This window comes from Crotalus tigris, unplaced genomic scaffold (genome assembly GCF_016545835.1).
Source record: "Crotalus tigris isolate CLP2741 ecotype Arizona unplaced genomic scaffold, ASM1654583v1 scf7180000023589.2044511, whole genome shotgun sequence".
Lineage (NCBI taxonomy): Eukaryota > Metazoa > Chordata > Lepidosauria > Squamata > Viperidae > Crotalus > Crotalus tigris.
The window spans coordinates 954,137-975,968 of NW_024100062.1; the positions used below are offsets into that span (position 1 = coordinate 954,137).

Sequence of the window (21,832 nt, forward strand, 5' to 3'; positions counted from 1 at the left end):
GCCTCCCCAACTGTCAGCCCCCCTTTCCATCCTCCCCCTTCCATTAACATCTCCCCACACTGCTTACCTGGAGGCCTCCCCTTCCTGCCTCTTGGGATTTACGATGGCAATGAGGACTGCCAGGATTGTCATTGTTAACTGGTGTGGTCACGAGATACCACACTTTAGGACCACATCACTTAGCAATGACAGTCCCAGTCCCCATGGCCCTCATAACCCAAGGACTACTTATTGTATCTTGGATAGGAAACTGCAGCCGCCTGGTATTATTAAATGGAAATATTACTGAAGAAAATGCAAACATAATCATTGTGGCTTGTCAATCAGCATTTTTATTTGAAAGAACAACACTGTTCGTGGTATAGTTTATACATGAAAAGCAAAAGGACTGTCTTCATTTCACATGGTCCAATACTGAAGTGGCACATCTGAAGCAGCACAGATAGGTTTATATACAGATTTATATAGAGAAACAGAATTCTGGATAATTCAAATGAAATAACAATGAACCAGCTAGACAACATTTCACACCCCAACTGGAGGAAGTGGCACATAAATTGTATAGAGGACAACATGGAGAGAAAAATAATTGAAATGTGTTTGTGTATGTAACTGTGTCACTGTAATTCTTAAGCACAACAAAAATCTGTTATTATTTAGTCCTCACTGAGGGCAGAATATACACAAATGATGTTCAAAGAACACAGGGTAAATGAAAATAAAACTACATGGAGTACGTTTCTTACTATTATTAGTAAATATATAGAATAGAGGGCTCATGACATTTTAAAATTATACTTTTTGTGCCTAGATTTTACACAAAGTAAAACAGTTGAATGTTGTTTTTAAAATATTTTCTCCAAGTATGATTGACTTCTGCTGGCATTCTGCTTTTAATATTTAAGCTTTCTAAGCAAGCACATAGGATATCCTCCAATGTTAATCTTCCCTGCCTTAACTTTTGGATGGTATTAAAAAGCCTTTAAGTAACTTGGATATTGAACAGCTCTTGAATTAACCAACTAAAATGGGGCTGGCAGACTAAAAAGTTTAGTATTATTACTATTATTTTAACTAGAACCCCAAATTCACCAACCAGAGCCAGGTAAGAGCTAACATTTAGAATTTAAAAAAACAAGGACCACACTAAGCCTTCCACTTTAAAATGACAGCTAAGTACCCTCAATTCTCCTTATGTCAGCAACTTTTAGGCAGAATTTTGTTGTTGCAAGTGTTAAACAATTGTGAATTACAACACAATCATCCACACAAAAATCTACTAATAGATTCCTAGATATCTTCTGCCACACCTGGAATATAGCAAGTACAGAGCCAGTGGTGGCTAATGTGTAAAGCAACTGGAATATACATTTCGCAATTTCTCCAGCACTCAATCATTTCTGAGATAAGACAACACGAAAAAGCCAGCTAGCAATACTTAGGCCTGCATGAACCACACTGTTTGGATAGGGAAAGATGGAATGTCCACGGACATTTTTTTCTCCCTCTTCTTTGTAGAAAGAGAAGAAAATAATGATAGAATGGTGATATGCTTTATCTTCCCCAATAACCCAGCTGCTTTCTTTCCACAAGGTTAAAACTGAGTTACACCATTAATTGCCACAATCTCTCAACCCAACACTGCATAGACATCTCTGTAGCAACCAAAGGAATAACCTGGACATCCCCATGTCCAGCTGTAATGCCTTAAGTATCACACTCTGCAGCAGGGTGACACAAAAATCAAATATTATCTATGGGGCCGATGCGTTTGTACTTGCGATGTGGAATAAGCAGCCATTTCATTTATTGATTTCTTAATTTTTCAAAAGCAGTGGTACCAACAAATTACCTTTTTTTTTTTTTTTTTTTTTTAGGAGAAACAGTAATTCCGACAGGATGGACGGGCCACCCTAATGAGGCAAAGGAACAAGAATTTCCACATAATTGATGGGGAAGAAGCCGGACTGCCCATGAAGCATCCCTTCGTACCAGTTATCATCAATCTGGTTAGTGAGGGTAATGACATCGCCTTCTTTAAAACCAAGTTCCCCTTCATTTTCAGGGTCAAAGTCATACAGAGCTCGACAACATGGCTGATCCATAGCGGCTCCACCTGGGTGGAAAGAAAAAAAGATAAAACAGAGAAACACGGGGCTTACAAAAGGCAGCTACAAGACACAGCACTGAATAGTGAATGGGTACTAAATACAACAGGTAATAGAGTCGTCATGATTAGGTACCTATGATTGTTGAATGTTAAATGGCTGGTTTATGCTTACATCAGCACTAGGGGAAGAGTTCATTCTTCCAGATATTTTATTATATCTTATTTTTATATCTTATTATAATAATTTTAAGCCCTGAATATGTGCTATTGGAAAAAATACACATTAAAAGCTTTGTTTTTGAACTTTGTTTTATACCTAACTTTGTTTTTGAACTTTGTTTTATACCTAACTTTGTTATAAATTATTACAATACTTACCTTAAAGTGGTATATTTTATATTAATGTTATGTTATTATTACATTATGTTATAATATTATTTGAACGATATCACAATACTGGTCTAGCAGTTAATTGTATTCTCTCAGCCCATGTGGATCACAGTGCAATTTGTATACCTTTACAAATGACTGGATGGAATTCAAAATGAGATACTGCTACAGCAAATGCTATTTACGCAAGAATGAAATGTTAATGAATGTCTAATAGTCATCCAGACTTTAAAACGTTATAATCCTTTCATAGAGTATTACTTTTTTAATAGAAAAATCTCCTTGGAGTTAAAGTTAGCTCCTCCTTAAATTCTTGAAATACAACTAAATCCATCTTAACTCTCCTTTCTTACCTCCATTTGGCCAGGTAATATCATCTCAATATTAAATCTTGCTTAGCTTTTTGGTATCAATCAAGTAACTCCTACCTAGATGGCTTTCCTTTGATACAAGACATTCTATGAAAGGAAGGAACAAAGGAAATGTATCTCTGTATAACTGATCATCTATCCTCAGATGGTTTTGTGAATCTCATGGATTTTACCTGATATTTCAAAATAATTTAATCCCGCCCCAGTATCTCAAGGACCCCAGGATCAGGAAGGAAGAGAACTGTTCTGACCCAAGTCACACTGGCAAGGCAGTGGTTACTGCACACTTAACACAGTGTCAAATGACCCACCAATGGTGCCAGTGAAACTCCGCCCTCAGCCTTCAGTTTTCCCTTGGTCTGAAAACCCCGGTTCCACATGGCCAACCCATGAGGCAAAGAGGGAAGTAACAACCCCACCTAAGTACCAAGTTCACAACACATGTTCAGAATTCCAAAAAACAAAGCATGGTCCAAGAGTCTGAAGTCAGGGACTCAAGTCCAAAGTCCACAAGCGAAGGGCCAAGAAACACGATCCGAGAGTTACTAGGCAGTATTCATAAAAGCCAGGAAAGTGCACATCAAAGCAAACAAGTGTTCCCAACAAATACACTTCCCCCAGTGTCTGGTTAAGTCACCCTTCCCCAGGTGTTCCTTGTGAGGAGGGGGGCAGGGCTGCTTCCTTGCGAGCAGCCTCACTGACCTCCTCTGTGCCTCCTCATCCACGGAACGGCAGGGGAGGCAGCTGTGCCTTGTCAGAGGAGGTCTGGAGCTTGTCATCTCTGCTGGCCCTCTGCAACTGATCAACTCCCGCAGGCGGCTACCCTTCCGGTCTGCTGCAGACAGCCCTGGGACTGCCTCGTTCTCATTTCCTGGACTCTAGACTCGTTCAGACAGACCATGCCATCCCCCATCAGACAGTCCCGGTTCCAACTCCTCCTCCTCTGAACCATGATCAAACGAAACCATAATAAGTACAGAAGTTTTCTTTTACATTTCTTTTTCATCTTCTCTTTTCCCATTCTTACCTGAAGGCTTAGGAGTAGTAGCATTAGAGAGCCCTCCATTGTGCTGACTATTGTCACTTAATTCCAAGGTCATACGGGGCTTTGGCTGATATTCTCTTCTGGGCTGAACTGACGTTTCTTTTATTCTGTAAGAAAATGAGCAGTTACTAATTTGAACTAGTAACTGGAAACCAAGCAATTCTAATCCACTAAGACTAATCAAGGAAAAGTGGTGGGGTTTTTTTGCATTTTCATAACCAGCAAGTCTACAAACATGGCATTAAGTATACCTCCTACTACATGCCTGATTATTGAACAAAGCCATTGTCATTCTTTTGGCCCTAAAACTGAATATCATAATGGTCTGCCACAAAAATAGAATGCATAAATTGTACAAATATGTCAAATCAGTATTTGATTCTTATTCAAAAGATTCTCCTGGACATTTTGACAGAGGACAAGTTAGTTTAGTCTTCTATTTTGAACTATCTATTCACCAGGTCAATATACGCTTTGAATTTGATACGAATGCCAGTCTTATATATTAAATTTATTTCAGTGCATATGGAAGATATCTTACAGGTTCTCCTTAACTAAGAAGAATGAATGAAATACATTAATGAGGTATTATACTATGCCTTGGAAGCTGGGACTGAAGCTGATTGCAGTTGTTTGTTGAGGCCATTGAGTGCTGGTAAACAAGAGGCAGGGTCATAAACTTTTCCTATATAGCAGTGGTTCTTAACCTTTCTAATGCCGCGACCCCATAATACAGTTCCCCATGTTGTGGTGACCCCCAACCACTTATACATCACCGGGTGCCAGGGGCATGGCCAAAGAAAAGGGGGGGGGGAAATGGCGGACAGCCTTGTTTGGCGACCCCCGTGAAATGGTCGTTCGACCCCAAATGGGGTCCCGACCCATAGGTTGAGAACCACTGCTATATAGAATCAGATTGGACTTTATTCACTTTATTTACTTCTTAGCCCTACAAATATATTTATCTCCCGACTACCCAAAAATTCTGGATCTGAGATATAAGGGTAAGACTTTCATATTTGTACTGTTCAGCTGGCTACACTTCGGCTACCTTACTCTTAAAGTACCATAGATAATTAAATTTTAAGATAGCACAGCAATTTCCTGACTGCAATTCCTTCAGGTCTAATATTCTTTGACAATGGGATTTTCCATTTATTGTACTATGATTGAAAAAACAGGTCTGAAAAAAAAAGTACTGTTGATTTCCTTAGAGAATCCCAAAGAATCTATCTGTAACATCAATTTTCTGGCCTTCCTCCAGGGAAGACCTAATCCTAACCCAAACACTAAACATAAACCTAACACTAACCCTAGTTTTATATTCACTGGCAATGGGATTTTCCCATGTTTTTCATTGTGTCCACAAAAAAGTTGGAACAAAGAGATGTCACCATCACTTTCCCTACAGAATCTCTAAGAATCAGTTTTCATCCCTGACTCCAAGGACAACTAAAGCTAACCCTATCCCTAACATTAACACCAGTTAAATTTGGAAATGGGATTCTATACAGGAAATGTTTATGATTTCCCGGTAAAATACATGGGGAAATTCCATTGACAATGAAAATTAAAACTAGGGTTAGGGTTAAGGACAGCATTACGGTTAGGGTTAGCTCTCTTTGGAGTCAGGGCCAAAAAGTGATGCTAGGGACAGATTCTTAGAAGTTCTCTAAAGAAAGTGACATCCTTAACTCTAGTTTCATTTTCATTGGCAATGGGATTTTCCCATGTATTTTATTGTAGTCCACAGAGAAGTCCAAATGAAAAGCTGTCAGGTTCTCTTTCCGTAGTGAACCTTGAAGAATCGATCCCTAATATCAGTTATTGGGCCTGTCTCCAAAAAGACCTAATCTTAACCATAACCACAACCCTAAGCCTAGTTTCATTTTCATTGTCAATGGGATTTTCCCATATATGTTATTCTGGTCCAGAAAGAAATCCTAACAAAAAGCTGTCACTTTATCTTTGAGAACCTATAAGAATCTATCCATAACATCAGTTTTCAGCCCTGATTCCAAGGAGACCTAATCTAACCCTAACTCTATTCCTATCCCTAACCCTATTTTAATGGTCTTTGGCAAGCGGATTTTTCCTGGGTTTTTTTTTTAACTCTGATCCAGAAACAAGTGTCCTAATCACTTTCCTTAGGAGCCTCTAAGAATCTATCCCTAACATCAGTTTTTGGCCCTGATTCCAAGGCCTTGCATGCAGGAGATGTTTCAAGATGCCTTGTATTTGAAATTTTATAGCTATAGGATTTACTCTCTATTGAAGGTCTGATTGTTACAAACCTGTTTTCTCTAAACAGAACCCTGACTTTTTGCAGAGCTCTCATGCTCTGCAGTTAGAAATAACGTTTCCCATTTTCACTAGGGCAGAGGCTATACAGATTCCTAACTCACTGAATTTCTTGACAAGTGTTTTGATGGAATCCAATAGAGTGGATTTGTCCATTGTGGTTAATGTCAAGAGCAGCTTTTTCTGATATAGACAGTCTATGGCTGATTGGAAGCACATAGGCAAATATATACTGTTGAAGCTCCCTTGATAATTTAACTATTATCAAGTTAAATTATCAAGTTATATTATCTGTGATAAATTAACTAAACAATAGAGTTGTACATGTCTTTAAACTGTGATAAATGATAATTAAAGTCTAGGTAGGCTTAGGATAGGAACATAAGTTTTTAAATTGCAAAGGCTACGGTTCCATCCATGTAAAACCCTGCAAAATAAAGTTACAAAGTTCTTTTTTTATAATTATTTCAAGACAATGTCTATATATTCTTGTACGTGCCCTGAAAAACCCCTTAACCTGCCTATATATATTCCTGAACCCCTTCACCATGCCAGACAAGATCCTTCAAAATAGTCTAAAACGGTTAACAAAATCCCTCAAGAAATTATCAGAAAATAACTCATAAAAAGGACAGATCTCAATACAAATAATTATAATCAGGATTAAGGGGAAATATAACATCATGACTGTATGGAATGGAAGAAGGATTTAAAATCCATCCAAAAAAATAACCAAGCAAGCAAACTCGCTAGACAGTGAAAAAAGACAGGTGAAACTTATTTGCTTCATATTGGAATGAATCATTTCCTTTCCTTTAAGAACTTGGAAAATGAAGCTTTGAAGGCCTAACTGCATTTATCTCACTTGAGTCCAACTGCAAGAAAAGGAGCAGCAGAATAAATCCAGAAAGAATGGGCAAAATCAGTGAGCAAGAAAAAAACGAAAAGTGTTGGCAGTCATGTGTTGGGAATGTTTCATCAGCCTGAGAAAAAACGTGGAGTCCCTAAGGTTCTCTGAGACATTATTAGTTCTGAGATATTGTTTCTAGATAGAAAATACAGATAGTCCTCAACTTACGAGCACACACTCAAAATTTATGTTGCTAAGTGAGAAATTGGTTAAGCGAGTTTTGCGCCATTTTACGACTTTTTTCGCCACACGTTAAATGAATCACTGCAGTTCTTAAGTTAGTAGCACCGTTAAGTGAATCTGGCTTCCTCATTGAGTTTGCCTGTCAGAAGGTCACTAAAGGAGATCACATGAGCCGAGGATGCTGCAACCATCACAAATGTGAGTCAGTTGTCAAGCATCTGAATGTAAATCATGTGATCACGGGGATGCTGTAATGGTTATAAGTGTGAAAAATGGTCACAAGTTACTTTTTTCAGTGCTGTTGTAACTTCAAACCGTCACTAAATGAACTATTGTAAGTTGAGGACTACCCATATTCTTTTAAAAAAAATGTTGTGAGAATTGTGTGAGAAAGGCACAGGAAAAAATGAAAAGAAACCAAGTTCTAAGATATTATTATATTATTTGAAGAGATTGATTCTAACAATCAAGATCAAGATTGTTAGAAGTAAAAGGGAAGAATATAAAGTTGGTCTATCTGATCAAGATTAAAATACATATTTTGTTAATATTTCTGGTAACTCTTCATGGACTTTTGCTGACATCAGGACTAAAATGACAAGGTTTTGTGTAGTTTGTAAGTTACTAAAATTGCTTATATACTTGTTTGATGAAAGGAGAAGTTACTTCTTTATATATTTCCCTTTTTTTCCTTTATTATATTCTTATTTTTCTTTCTTCTCTTTGTTTCTTCTTTTTTTCTGCCCTTTATATTTTTTTCTTTTTTCTCCCTAGTTTGTGTTGTTTTTATTGTTGTAAATGGTAATCTTTAATAGCGGTAGCAATAGTACCTAGACTTTACAGCACTGTCTGGTCTGTTTACAATGTCAGCATATTGCCACCAACAATCTGGGTCCTCATTTTACCAACCTCGGAATGAAGGCTGAATCAAACTTGAGTCTCATCAGGAGTGAACTCCAGGCCATGGACAGAGTTTACCTGCAATACTGCTTTCTAACCACTGCACCTTCAGGGCTCATTTTATAATAATAAAATTACTATAAAAAATAAAGTATTTTATTATCTCTTAAGACCTGCCAGACAATATAGCTAAAAAAAATAAATTCTACTTCTTGACAGGAAATAAAGAATTGATGGCAGCCTACTCTCTCATTTTCATAAAATAATAATGAAAGAAGTCTCTATAGTAAATACTAGTCCAAGACAAAAATAGGCCTCCCAGTATGGGACTCCTGCATAAAATATAGGTCCAAACACATTTTGGGCAGGGTAGGGAAGTCTAGCGCAAGGATAGCGGATGTGTCCATAGTCCCATGGATGGAATAATTTTACCTATTTCTAAAAGCAAGCACTCTAGAAAATGCATATGTAAGAGGCAGCAAATTGTGAGTTCAAACAACGGAGCACTGAGGGAAGGTATTTTTGCTGGAATAGTTGCTGCAACGTGTAGCGTGTTCCAGCCCTAAAACAGAATTAAATGTATCCATGTATTTTTTGCCCTATAACCCACGAAACATTGCTTCTCTGTCAAAAAGACAACACAGCCATATCTCGGTGTAATTTCATCTCGGGTTTTCAGGCCCGAGTTCAAAAACACGTGCCCAAATAATTCTGTTAAATTTTTGCTACCTTTCTTCCAGCTTGAGACTAACTTGTTGCAGGATCTCTGTGGCTTGCCTGTGGTACTCCACCTGGGCTTGTACTAGCGCACAAAGCTGGCTCACTTGTTCAACCTGCAAAGAACATAGAACATAAAAATCACAGAGCTGGAAGGGACTTCAGAGGTCTTCTAGTCCAACCCTCTGCTCAAGGCAATATATCCCAGTTTACTATCTCAGTCAAATGGTTGTCCAGTCTATACACCCTCAAGAGGGAGGGGGAGGGAAGGAGAGAGAGAGAGAGAGACTTATTACACCACTGTTGTGTAGCAAATTCAGTTACAGTATCTGAAAAAGCAGTGAATAGGGAAAACTAAAATTTGAACTGAATACTAGAACTGGAGGAAAACCCTTTTCACTAAGACTATCAAAAAGGATAGCCAATGTTCAGATGCTTCCTACTGGGCATTTTCTGGAGGGCCACCTAAAAGTTAAACAGCTTCTAAAGTAAGATATAGATGGACTTCGCTTTAACTAACAAGCTACTTATGTTCATAAGCCAGTCTGCGTATACAAAAGCACTTAATGCAGATTAATTATGCCTTATCTAGAAAAGAAACTGGATATGCATGCATATAATGTGACAAGTCTAGATTTTTTTTTTTTTTTTTTAAAAAAGAAGCTGGACTGTGCAAGACTAACACTTATTGCTGTTCACATGCAAATAAAAACAATTCATTACACTTAATCGAAATCACTAAATATTAACAAAGAAAACTTTCCTAATGGATGACCTATTCAGTTCCTCTTACCAATTCAGATGCATGATCTACTTGGCATGTGGGAATCCCTCCCCCCTAGAATATTTCTCCAAATCAAGACTGAAGAAGTCTTTAGGTCTGGGGTGTCCAACCCTGGCATTTTTTAAGATTTGAGGACTTCAACTCCCAGAATTCCTCAGCCAGCATGAACTCAGGAAGTTAAAGTCCACAGGTCTTAAAAGTTGTCAAAACTGGATAGTCCTGCTTTAGATTACTCCTGAACATGTCCTTAACTGAGGCTGCATCTCAGAATGTTATAATACCATTATCGTTAAAGCAATACTAATTCTTCAGAGTAATGCTGCAAGTATGATACTTGGAACAATGGTGGTGAACACAAGTAGAGCCATTAGAGCAGGAGTAGGCAACCTCGGCTCTTTTATGACTCATGGACTTCAACTCCCAGAATTCCTGAGTCAGCATAGCTGGGAGTTGAAGTCCATGAGTCATAAAAGAGCCGAGGTTGCCTACCCCTGTGTTAGAGGGAAACCATGTTTCCATTTCAGAGTATGGGTAGTTCTCAACTTACAGCCATTCCTTTAGTGATCATTCAAAGTTACAATGACATTGAAAAAAATTACTTACAACAGTCCTCACACTTATGACTGTAGCAGCATCCCCATGGTCACATGATCAAAATTCTGGCGCTTGGCAACCCACATGTGTTTACAATGGTTACAGCATCCCAGGGTCACATGATCATCGTCTGTGACCTTCCCAACCAGCTCCCGACATGTAGAGGAGGGAAGCCAAATTTGTTTAACTACGTGATTCACTTAACAACCGTGGTGGCAAAAAAGGTCATAAAATCGGGCGCAACTCACTTAACAGCCAGCTTGCTCAGCAATGGAAATTCTGGTCCCAATTGTGCTTGTAAGTCGAGGACTATCTGTAAAAAGGGTTTATTTTCCACACAAGTAAACTGTAGAATTATAGTCTGGCTGAATCAATGCCCAGAATATTTTCATTGTTCTGGGTTTCAGCTGAGACAAAATTGGAAGTGTCTTATGGGGGACATGTCATTCTTTCTCCAAAAAACATGTGAAACTCTACATTGGCATGGATTTAACCTGACCAGACTGGAATTTGTTAGCTTGACTGAATTCTATATATTCAGTTTCAGTGGAGAACAAGAAATAACTGTGATCCTGCTTTATAATTAATTGAATTTTCTTCCAGCCTGTTCAGATATTGTATAAATTCAATTTATTTAAACCTTGACTTATTCGCACACATGAAGCTGAAGGGGTATAACAATAATTTGTCCATCCTGAGGAATTTTTGAGGCACGTCACCATTATTTTTATTGTAAGTATTTTTAGAACTGAAACCAAGTAACTGTGGAATATCAAGACTATTCAAATAATTCATAGGGGAGTTAGAATTTGTGCTGTGATCCGTGGGGTTCTGGTTCAGTCCCAACAGTGTCTAGGATTATTCCTAAGTCTTCCTCCAAAATGCCATTCACATGAAAATGGATAGCAAGTAAAATACTGTACCGACAGTGCCAATTTCACCTCAAAAGCATGTTTGCAAATCTCGCCCTTGGAATTCCAAAACACAAACCCACTTTCCTAGCAGGAAAACCACATTTCATCTATTACGTAATACAGTTTCTCAATCTCTGTTCTTTAATAGAGTTTTGAATTTCTATTAAAAAAAATTGTAACCAAAATACAAAAAAGGAGGGGTGGGATAGGGGGAGTTTTGCTCACATCCATCTCTAGCAGATTAAACATGCTTGATTCAGCAATCTCTTTTGACTCATCAAACTTCTCCAGAGCTTGACGGAGTTCTTCATCGGGGATCTTGCCTTGCCTTTTCTTCTTGTAATCAAAGTCCAGGCGTCTGCCCTCCAATTTTTTAAGATGGTGCTGAAAAAGGGTGGAAAAGATCAACAGCTTTACGAACCCTCTTTTTTAACCCCTTCAAATCAATCACAGCTTTTCAAAAGTCGTTGACCACTGCCTTCTTCCCAAGGCCCAAGAAAGAGTGACTAATCCAGGTTAACCCAGCTGTCTTTGTGCCTAAGGCAGGACTAGAATTCACAGTCTCCCAGTGGTTTAACCGTTACACCAGGTTTGACGCTTTTATGAAACCAAATTTAACTAAGCTTGCTAGTAATGATAATTAAGAAAGGTGCTATTTATTTCCAATCAAGAATAAATGTATCTTTTCAAAACAATTTGTGGATGAGTGAGAATTGCCAAGCGTTTATAATTGAGAAAAAGTGGACATGGTAGAAAGTAATACTTTAAGGTAAAAAACAAACAATTTGTTGAGTAGCTTAGATAAAGCCTAGCTGATAAGACAGGAGGAAAGTGTTAAGTGAAAATGCTGTTCAAACGAATAAAAAGCTAAATCCTTAATATCCAAGGTCAGAAACTTATTTGTTTACTGAAATACAAGAGCAAAGGTGTTCATGATTTCACCAACAACTTACTATTCAGTAATAATATATATTATTAATATACGTTGACATATTCACATATTCAGAGGTATCCCATGCTAATATTTTTATTTTAAAGATTTTTTTAATGGAAAGTACAAGCCCCTACTCTTTAAAGTTTTTTTAAAAATAAACACTGCAATAAATATATATTAATGACAATTTCCATTGTTCCAATTTTCAGCTTTAGCACTAGGCATGCATTGTGATTTCATTTTTTAATGGAATAGAAGTGATGAATTAAGAAATCATTTTGAACAGAAAGTTATACATTTTGTGCTCTTTCCACTCCTCTTTAACATCTACATGGAGCTGCTGGATGAGCTCATCTGTCATTTTAGGGTGAGATGTCATCACTATGCTGACGATATCCAATTATACTTTTCTGTTCCTGGCAAATTAAGCAATGCTGTTGATGCCTTTCCCCAGTGCCGTGAGGCTATGAGGGCCTGGATGGAGAACAACAGGTTTCAACTGAGCTCTGGCAAGGCTGAGGGTCTGGGTTTTGGGGCCTGCCAGTTCAGAAACTGTACAATCTCCGCTATCACAATAATCTGTCCCTGCTGTAATGTCCAGCTAATTACATAACAAAATTCTATTTGTGGCAATACCTGTATTTCCCGCAGATCTTTGTCATGGAGATTTTGCAATGGATCAATGAAATTCTGCTTCACATTAATATCCAAAGCATCTTTCACCTCAGACAAGTCCCTCATCGCTTCTCCAACATCACCTAAAGCTGGGCCTAAAAAAGGAAAAAAACAAAATGCTTTTATTTTAAATTGATCCAAGGTGTTTTTTTAATCCCTTCTTCTTTTTAAATGCCTACAATCCCCACCTCCAAAAAAACAAACAAAAAAATCCCTGCCAAGTTTGTTCCCCGTCCTCAGTGACATCATCAGACCAGTGGATATAGCCCTCCAAGATTTAATAAATAGAATAATGTCCCTCCTCATATTCAGAGCTTACATTTGCTCCAAACTATTCAGCAGTGAATTAGGAAGTACAAAAATTCTGATCAGTGAACTAAATGTTCTGGGATCGGGCTTTTTGGTGGATTACAAATAAATACAATAATTAGAAGATGAGTTCTTCAAATTTAGCCAAAGGGGTGAGGAAGGGTTCCTCAGCCACCGCTTCTACTTCGGTGAGTCCAGCTATTCGGAAATCAATTACCACTTTTCTACAACAAGACCCTCAATTGACTGACACTCAAGCAATCCTCCAGGCAATTTCTGCTCAATCTAAAAATATTGCTGATTTGAAAAAAGATTTGGAAAAAGACTTGAAAATCGATCTTCTTAAAATGGATCAAAAAATGGAAAATTTTCAACAGGCGATGCTAGACACTCAAAATAGAATGCAAAAAATAGAAGATAAGGCGGTGGTGGTTGATCAGAAAATTGAAGCGTTACAAGAGGAAAATCAGAGATTGGCGCAAGCGAATGCTGGATTAGAGGACAGTTTGGCCATGATGGAGATGGATAATGCTTCACACTTTCTAAGATTTCAAAATATTGTAGAAGGGAAAGATGAGGACTTGTTGGAGGTGATGAGTGAATTATTAGCGGAATTGCTTGGAATGGAAAAAGATTTAATGAAAAGAGAAATAGATCAGGTTTTTAGAATGAATTCGAGCTATGCGAGAAAAAATAGAATTCCCAGGGAGGTTCATGTAAGATTTCTTAAAAGATTTATACGGGATGAGATCTTGAGAGGAACAAGAGATCAACTACTGAAATATAAAGATAAAGAACTTGTAGTTCTTAAACAGATTCCAAGAAGGATAAGAGAAGCCCGAAGAGAATACCAATTTTTAATGAGGAAACTCTTTAATAGGGGAGTGAAGTTTAGATGGCTGGTCCCAGAGGGATTATTAATCTTCTGGGATTCAAAAAGATATAGAATAGATACTCCATCTCAAGCTGAGGAATTTTTTAACAACCACAGAGCCTTTTTAGAAAAAGGCAATGCCGAATCCAAGAAAACAGAAGAGACGATGGGCGCAGGAGCACCAAAACAATTGGAGGAGGGAGAATCAAAAAAGACGCAAACAGATAAAGATGTAAGACCGAAAGATCAGAAACAGATCACTTCTCCTAGAAGATTGAGATCTAGATATAATTGAAACTATGGAAGAGATTGGAATTTTTTCAATAAACATAAATGGTCTTAACTCCCCATCAAAAAGGAGTAAAATATTTAATAGACTACAAAAATTGAAAATGGACATAATCTGTCTTCAGGAGACACATATCAAAAGACAGCATTCAAAAATTTTAGAACAACCAAAGATAGGTAAACTTTATTTTTCTTTAGCACAGCAAAAGAAAAGAGAAATAGCATTTTATATAAAAGAAAAGATGAACCCAAAACAAATTTATCTTGACGAAGAAGGGAGAATACTAATGGTGGAAATTACATGGGATGAAAAAACAAATTTTGATAGTCGCAATATATGCTCCCAATGAGAAACAAGATCAGTTCTTTCAGCAATTATATGATAAATTAGTGGAGTTAAATTATCAAAATCTTTGCATACTTGGTGACTTTAATGTAATAGTTGATGCAATACGGGATTATAAAAGCTATAAACAAGGGAAAAAAGGGGGAAATACCCTACCTAAGTCTTTTTTAAAGATGAAAGATGAATTGTGTATACAAGACATATGGAGAGAAATGAATCCAGAGAAAGGACAATATACATTTTACTCAAATAGGCATAAATCCTGGTCAAGAATTGACATGATATGGACCTCATATGCTTTAAAGACTATGATATGAGAGGTGGAAATTGAACCCAATATTTGGGCTGATCATAATCCAATTAAAATGACTTTGAAAGGAACTAGGAAAAAATTAAGATGGTCATTGAATAAATCAATATTAAAAGAAAAAGAATTTTTACAATTGGCAATGAAAGAAATGGAATTTTTTTTTCAAATAAATAAAAAAGAAGAAACTTTGATTCAAAATCTTTGGGACACTGCGAAAGCATATTTTAGAGGCTTGGCTATAACTTACCTTGCAAAAAAGAATAAAGAAAAGAGACAGACACAACTTAAATTGAAAGGACAATTTAGGAATTTAGAACTTGAGTTACAAAATGATCCACAAAAGAAGAAGCTTAAGACACAAATGGAATTAATAAAACACAAACTACATTTATTGGAGATGGAAACAAGGGCACAACAGATAAAATATTCAAAACAGAATTTCTTTGAAAATGCCAATAAACCAGGAAGATGGCTTGCATATAGACTGAAAAAAGAAAGAGAAAAAAAATTGATAAGTAATTTGCAAGACTCAAAAGGCGAAATATATTGTCACAATGACGCATTGAAAAAAATTGCTAAAACTTACTATGAGACACTTTATAAGGTGGAGATGGTTTCCAAGGAGGCAATACAGGAATACCTAAGAAAAGCAAACCTTCCAAAGATACCAGAGAACATGCAACATATGTTGAACGAGAAAATAACAATGATGGAAATTACTGAGGCTATAAAAAGACAAAAAAAAGATAAAACTCCGGGACCTGATGGTTTACCAGCAGAATTTTATGTAGCTTTACAAGATATAATAAGTCCGATACTGAAAGATCTTTGTAATGAAACTTTTTTGGGAATGAAAATACCAAAATCCTGGACAGAAGCTAACATTTCTCTGATTCCCAAAGATGATACTGATCTCACATAAATAAAAAACTATAAGCCAATATCACTATTAAATGTGGACTACAAAATATTTACAGCAATAATAGCGGAAAGAATGAAGAAATTTTGAATGAATTTATTCATTCAGATCAAAATGGCTTTTTGCCTAAAAGACAGATAAAGAATAACTTAAGAATTATTTTAAATGTGTTAGAATACTATGAAAAACATCCGGGGAAACAAATGGCATTGATATTTTTGGATGCACAAAAAGCTTTTGATAATCTTAACTGGCAATTTATGTTTCATCAATTGCAAGTGATGGATTTCAGTGAAAATTTTATAAATGCATTTCAAGCAATCTACAATGAACAATCAGCAAAGATACTTATAAATGGAGACTATACAGATAATTTTGAGATTAGGAAGGGTAGAAGACAGGGATGTCCACGGTCTCCCTTGTTATTTATTCTTACACTGGAAGTGTTGGCCAGGAATATTAGACAAGATAGGGGGATCAAAGGACTGGAGATAAAAGATCAGAAATATAAATTACAAGCTTTTACAGATGATTTGGCTTTTATCTTGGAGGAGCCTTTGGAAACAGCCACTAAATTATTGCAGAAAATAGAGGAATTTGGAGAAGTGGCTGGGTTGAAAATAAATAGGGAAAAGACAAAAATACTTACAAGAAATTTAACAAAAAAACAGAAAGCTCAATTTGTGGAAAAAACAAATCTCCAGATAGTTAAAAAAGTTAAATACTTAGGTATTTATTTAACATCAAAATGTATAACAATAAAAGAAGATAACTATGGAAGATTATTGAATCAAATAAAAATGGATTTGGAGAAGTGGAAAATTTTTCAATTATCATTACTAGGAAGGATAGCGACTATTAAGATGAATATCCTATCTAAATTGTTATTTTTATTTCAGACGGTTCCTGTTAAACTAAGCCAGAATTTTTTTGATGACTTAAATGCAACAATAATGAGATTTATATGGCAAGGGAAAAAAGCAAGCATCAAAATTAAACTGCTACAAGAATCAAAAGACAGAGGGGGCTTTGGGCTCCCAGACTGGAGACTTTATTACCAAGCCACTATTTTGTTGTGGCTTAAAGAATGGATCACACTGAGAAATAAATGACTTCTTTATTTAGAGGGACATGATTTGCAACTGGGTTGGCATGCTTTCCTTTGGTACGAGAAAAACAAAGTACATAAATACTTCCAAACCCATGCCATAAGGAATGTATTACTTTCAGAGTGGGAGATAGTTAAAAAGAAAATTTATATGAAAATACCTGAGTGGCTTTCCACAATGGAAGCATTTGCGTATCCAAATTTAATTAACTATGACAAACTTGTGGCCTATAAAGACATTTTAGATAAAGAAGGAAAACTAAAGATAGGCAAGAACTTCAACAAACTTGCATTGATTTAACATGGTGGTCATACTTGCGAATTCAAACAAGATATGAAAAAGATGTAAAAGTAATGGGATTTTACAAAGAACAGACACCACTAGATAAAATACTTTTGAAAACAGATGAAAATCTGATTAAGAAACTTTATAAATTCCTGCTAAACTGGAAGATGGAAGAAGAACAAGTGAAAGAAACAATGATAGTGTGGGCAAAGAATTTTGGTTATTCTATAGATTTAGAAGATTGGCAAAAACTATGGGACTGAAATATTAAATTTACTAAAGCAGCTGCATATAAGGAAAATTTATATAAAATGTTTTATAGATGGCACATGACACCAGTTAGATTAGAGAAAATGTTTAAAAATGTATCAAATATGTGTTGGAAATGTAAACAACAACTAGACACTTATTACCATCTCTGGTGGATATTTCCTAATGCTAAAAAGTTTTGGTTTAAGATCCATATGTGGCTAGAAGAAATGATTAAAATACAGATAGAATTTAAACCAGGATTCTGTTTGTTAGGAATATTAGGTTTGAATTATGGAAAAAAGAATGAGTATTTAATATTGCATGTGCTGACAGCCGCAAGAATAATATTTGCCCAATTTTGGTAAAATGAAAATTTATCATCTGACCAGGCTATAATAACAAAAATACTCAAATGTGCAGAAATTGATAGATTTACTTTAGAAATGAAAGAGAAAGAAGACACAATTTACTTTAAAAGATGGGGAAAAATTTATTATTGGTTAGAAACATGCTAGAATGAAAAAAGGTTATGAAATCTAAAGAGATAATTGATAATTTGTATTTATATTCCATGATTATTTGTATGAAATTGTTCTTATTTCTTCTTCTTCCTCTTTGTATATTTGTGATCTTAAATAATATGGTAAACTATAATTAATATGTAATATATTATTATTTTAAAGTGATTATAATTAATACTAAGCATTGTTAAATAGTGAAATGAATGAGATTTATTGACTAATTTGTTATTTACATGATTATATGGAAAGTTGTTTAATAATAGAGTAATTATTAAGATTTAATATGTAAATCCGGACTGGTAGACTTGCTGAAGCGATGTTATTTTGTGGGATTAATCCCACTTTTGTGTTACCCCTTTCCCCTGGTCTAACCTTTTTGTATGTTTCCCGTTGTCTTATTCTTTTTGACCTTATCCCTTTATTACCTTTATAAATAAAAATATTTTTATATATAGAAAAAAAATTCTGATCAGTGAACTAAATGTTCTGGGATTGGTCTGTTTCACCTAGAATACTACAAACAGCTTCTGGTTTAGAGAATTTACTTTTAAAACTGATGAATTGTCCCCAAGGTAGCACATGGCAGGAAGAGATTTAGCACGGTCTGAAAGCAAGTGGAATATTCCTGAGTTTTCAGGAATGATCCATTTCTAGTTGATAAATTCTGCACATGTCTCTTGCGAAGACTTAATTAAAAAATTCCCCAAAAGTTATGGGACAAATACGAAAAGCAAATAGAATCACTATCTTTGTATTGGGTGTTTAGCGACATGCTTTAATCCCAATGCACTGGACTGCAAACAAGAGAAACTTCTAGCATACCAAAGCAGGGAAATGAATATCCCAGTTAGCTTCCTATATCTGAGACCTGATATTGGCATAATCCAATAAAAGTTTTTAAAAGATGAAACACGATAAAGCCAACATTACCAAAATTGCACTCATCTCCGAGTTCTTTCCCAAATTTTTGCATTGCATCTGCAAGCAGGGCCTCCGCTTGAGGATACCCAGGTCCTTTTTCTTGGCCTCTAATTTTAGACATGGTGTTGAGCATGCTGAGTTTGGCTCTGGAGGCTACAAGCAGAGAGGAAACTAATCAGTAGAGACAATAAACTGGGCAGATGGGAAACTGAATCGTGCCTGTAAATGACATAAAAAGCTCACATAAAAGAAAGATCTCACAAAAACTGGAAGACTCCAAAGTTTTATTACTTCACAAAGTAGTTTCCTAACCCAATTTTTTCTCGGCTAATTTTGCCTGCATGAGTTTTTCATTCGGGAACTCACTGAGAAACATTTCTTTGCTATTTTGTCCAAGCTGACCTTAAACATTACTTAGTACATCCATATTACTGAGGTCATGTACCTGTTGCAGGTAATGACAATCTAAACCAGTGCTTCTCAACGTTTGTGTGATGGCGCCCCCGTCACACAAACGTTCTGCTCATGCGCGGCGGCGCGCACATGGGGGCGTGCCCCCATGCGCAACGCACATGCGCGACGCCCCCCATGCGCGGCGCACGTGCACGGCACCGCCCCTTATGCGATGCGCATGCGCGGGGAGCCCCCATGCGCGGCACGCGTGCACGGCACCGCCCCCATGCGCGGCGCGCGTGCACGGCGCCGCAAAAAATGGCGGATCGCCGCCTTTGGCGACCCCCAGAAAATGGGCGATTGACCCCAAATGGGGTCGCGACCCATAGGTTGAGAACCGCTGATCTAAACATACTCTGGCAACAGGATTTTTTCTCTCTCATCATGTTGCTATGGTGCTGCCTTCCCTACATCCCTAGACCATGACAAGCTGAAGTTGTCCTTAGTTCTACCGGTTAAAGTAGTATTTTTTTTCCTTTTCCCACATTATCCTAGGGTAACCTCAAGGTATATAAAATTTATTTAACACATAGAAATTGATGGTAGTGACTGGGAACAGAGGCAACAGAAATGGAATTGGAATTAGCCATGAAGAGAGCAAATTTCCCACTAAACATTATTTTCTGTGGATTCAAGGATGGAGGGGGAATAGCACTATAATTTAGCAGTGGGAAAGACTTTGGGGCAAAACAAAAGTAAAACACAGAGTAGGACAACTTCCTGTGCATCCAACATGATTGTCATGGCTTAAACTTGAAAAGTATCCTGAATACTGCAATTTCGACAAATGTGAAAAAGACAAGAGTTAAACTGTGCACTTAAAGTTATGCAATCTCATTCTTAACAGAAAATATTTTAAATGCAGTGACAGTTATCTTCCTTCAAGAAAGAGCTATCGTTCCTTTCCTTTGTAAAGTATTTTGTTATGATATGAAAACAGAAGAAAATGGCAAAATAGAATTTAGAAAACTCACGTAGGAGACCAGGCCAAACCTATGCAAGATCTCTATACTACATTCTGCATATATCTTTGTGTTTGTGTATGTGTGTGTATGTTTGTCTGTGAGAAATGAGCCAAGATCTTTGTAATACAGTCTTTGTAACCTCTCTGAAATGCCCTATAAATTCAAATATTCTCTGATTCAAACTGAAGTAAAAATACCTGGATTGGGTTGAAGATATTCAATTGTCTTCGCCATTATTTCCATTATAGCCCTACTGGTGACATCCACTTTCTGCAATTACAAAACAAAAGGGAAGGGAAGAATCCCCAAATAAGAATGGAAAAATAAATTCAGTGCCCTTGTTGCAATGTTATTTCTTCTTCCACAGCTCTATACCAGTGGTGGCAAACCTATGGCACGCATACCAGAGGCGGCACTTGGAGTCCTCTCCGTGGGCACATGTGCCATTGCTCGCCCCTTGCCTCCCCCTGTGACCACCTCCTCTTCAGCAGCCCCTCTGAAGGAGAGTCGTCCTCGAGCCTGGCCCACACAGAGCAGCGCAGCCAAGGACATGGCAGCCAGGCAGCATAGACAAGACTTTGCCCTCACACCCCATCATGCACAGTTGATGCTGCGGGGCCTGGGCAGAGAGCGTGGCCGCCATGGCGCTGCTGGGCTTCCTGGGCGATCTGCAGCGGGCCCTGGAGGTGGTGAGTGGCCCTGCGGGCAGGCGGGGTGGGGGCGGGGCAGGGGGTGGAGCGGGGTCGGGGCTAGCTTTTGGGCACTTAGTCTCTAAAAGGTTTGCCATCACTGCTCTATACTATGGAGCAGGTGACCCTTTGTGCCCTGTTGTGTCATTGTTTCAGAGATTCTTCGTGGTATCCGAAGCAGAACATCCAGATTCAGCCAGAGTTTCATTCCATACAGCATTAACCTTGCGAACTCTCAAGCTTCCTCCTTCCGTTATATATTCAAGATGGATAATATTTAATATTTATTTGCTACGCATATGTAGAGATGTGGGTCTATACATATGTTGTTCACAGTATGTTTAGGTATGTGTCATGTATGTGTTTCACTTTGAGAGCGGGCAACTAAATCTCATTTTTGATGTGTGCCATTGTGCCCACAGTATAAAAATGACAATAAAGGTTATCTTATCTTATCTTTATCCAAATACAGAAACAGGTGGACAAAAAAACAGTGAGAATGACTTCCAACTTCCTGCCAGGTTCTGCCCCCACGTTTTTTTTTTTGTTTTTTTTTTTTTTTTGAGTAAAGCTGACAAGGAGTATCAAAAATCTTCCTTAGGCTTATTGGAAAAAGATACATACTTGGTTAGAAAAGATATTGGGAGAACATGTCGATTTTAAACTTGAACTTTTCTTATTAGGTATAATGCCAGAAAAGAGTAACAAACAAAGCCTATATTTGATTCTACACATCACAACAGCAGCAAGAATAATATTTGTG

At 37.1% G+C, this 21,832-nt stretch overlaps 1 protein-coding gene across 1 annotated transcript in view; it reads right to left on the reverse strand.

Moving 5' to 3' along the window:
- Positions 1 to 309: 309 nt before the first annotated feature.
- The window catches only part of SH3GL2 (SH3 domain containing GRB2 like 2, endophilin A1), a 193,518-nt gene continuing 171,995 nt past the window's right edge, over positions 310 to 21,832 (reverse strand). The window contains exons 3-9 of the mRNA XM_039319422.1: positions 20,578 to 20,650; positions 18,972 to 19,115; positions 12,790 to 12,923; positions 11,445 to 11,603; positions 8,940 to 9,043; positions 3,899 to 4,023; positions 310 to 2,116 (exon numbers count right to left, since the gene is read on the reverse strand). Coding sequence (XP_039175356.1) covers positions 1,914 to 2,116; positions 3,899 to 4,023; positions 8,940 to 9,043; positions 11,445 to 11,603; positions 12,790 to 12,923; positions 18,972 to 19,115; positions 20,578 to 20,650 — 942 coding nt within the window. The 3' untranslated portion in view covers positions 310 to 1,913. The remainder of the gene's footprint in view (positions 2,117 to 3,898; positions 4,024 to 8,939; positions 9,044 to 11,444; positions 11,604 to 12,789; positions 12,924 to 18,971; positions 19,116 to 20,577; positions 20,651 to 21,832) is intronic.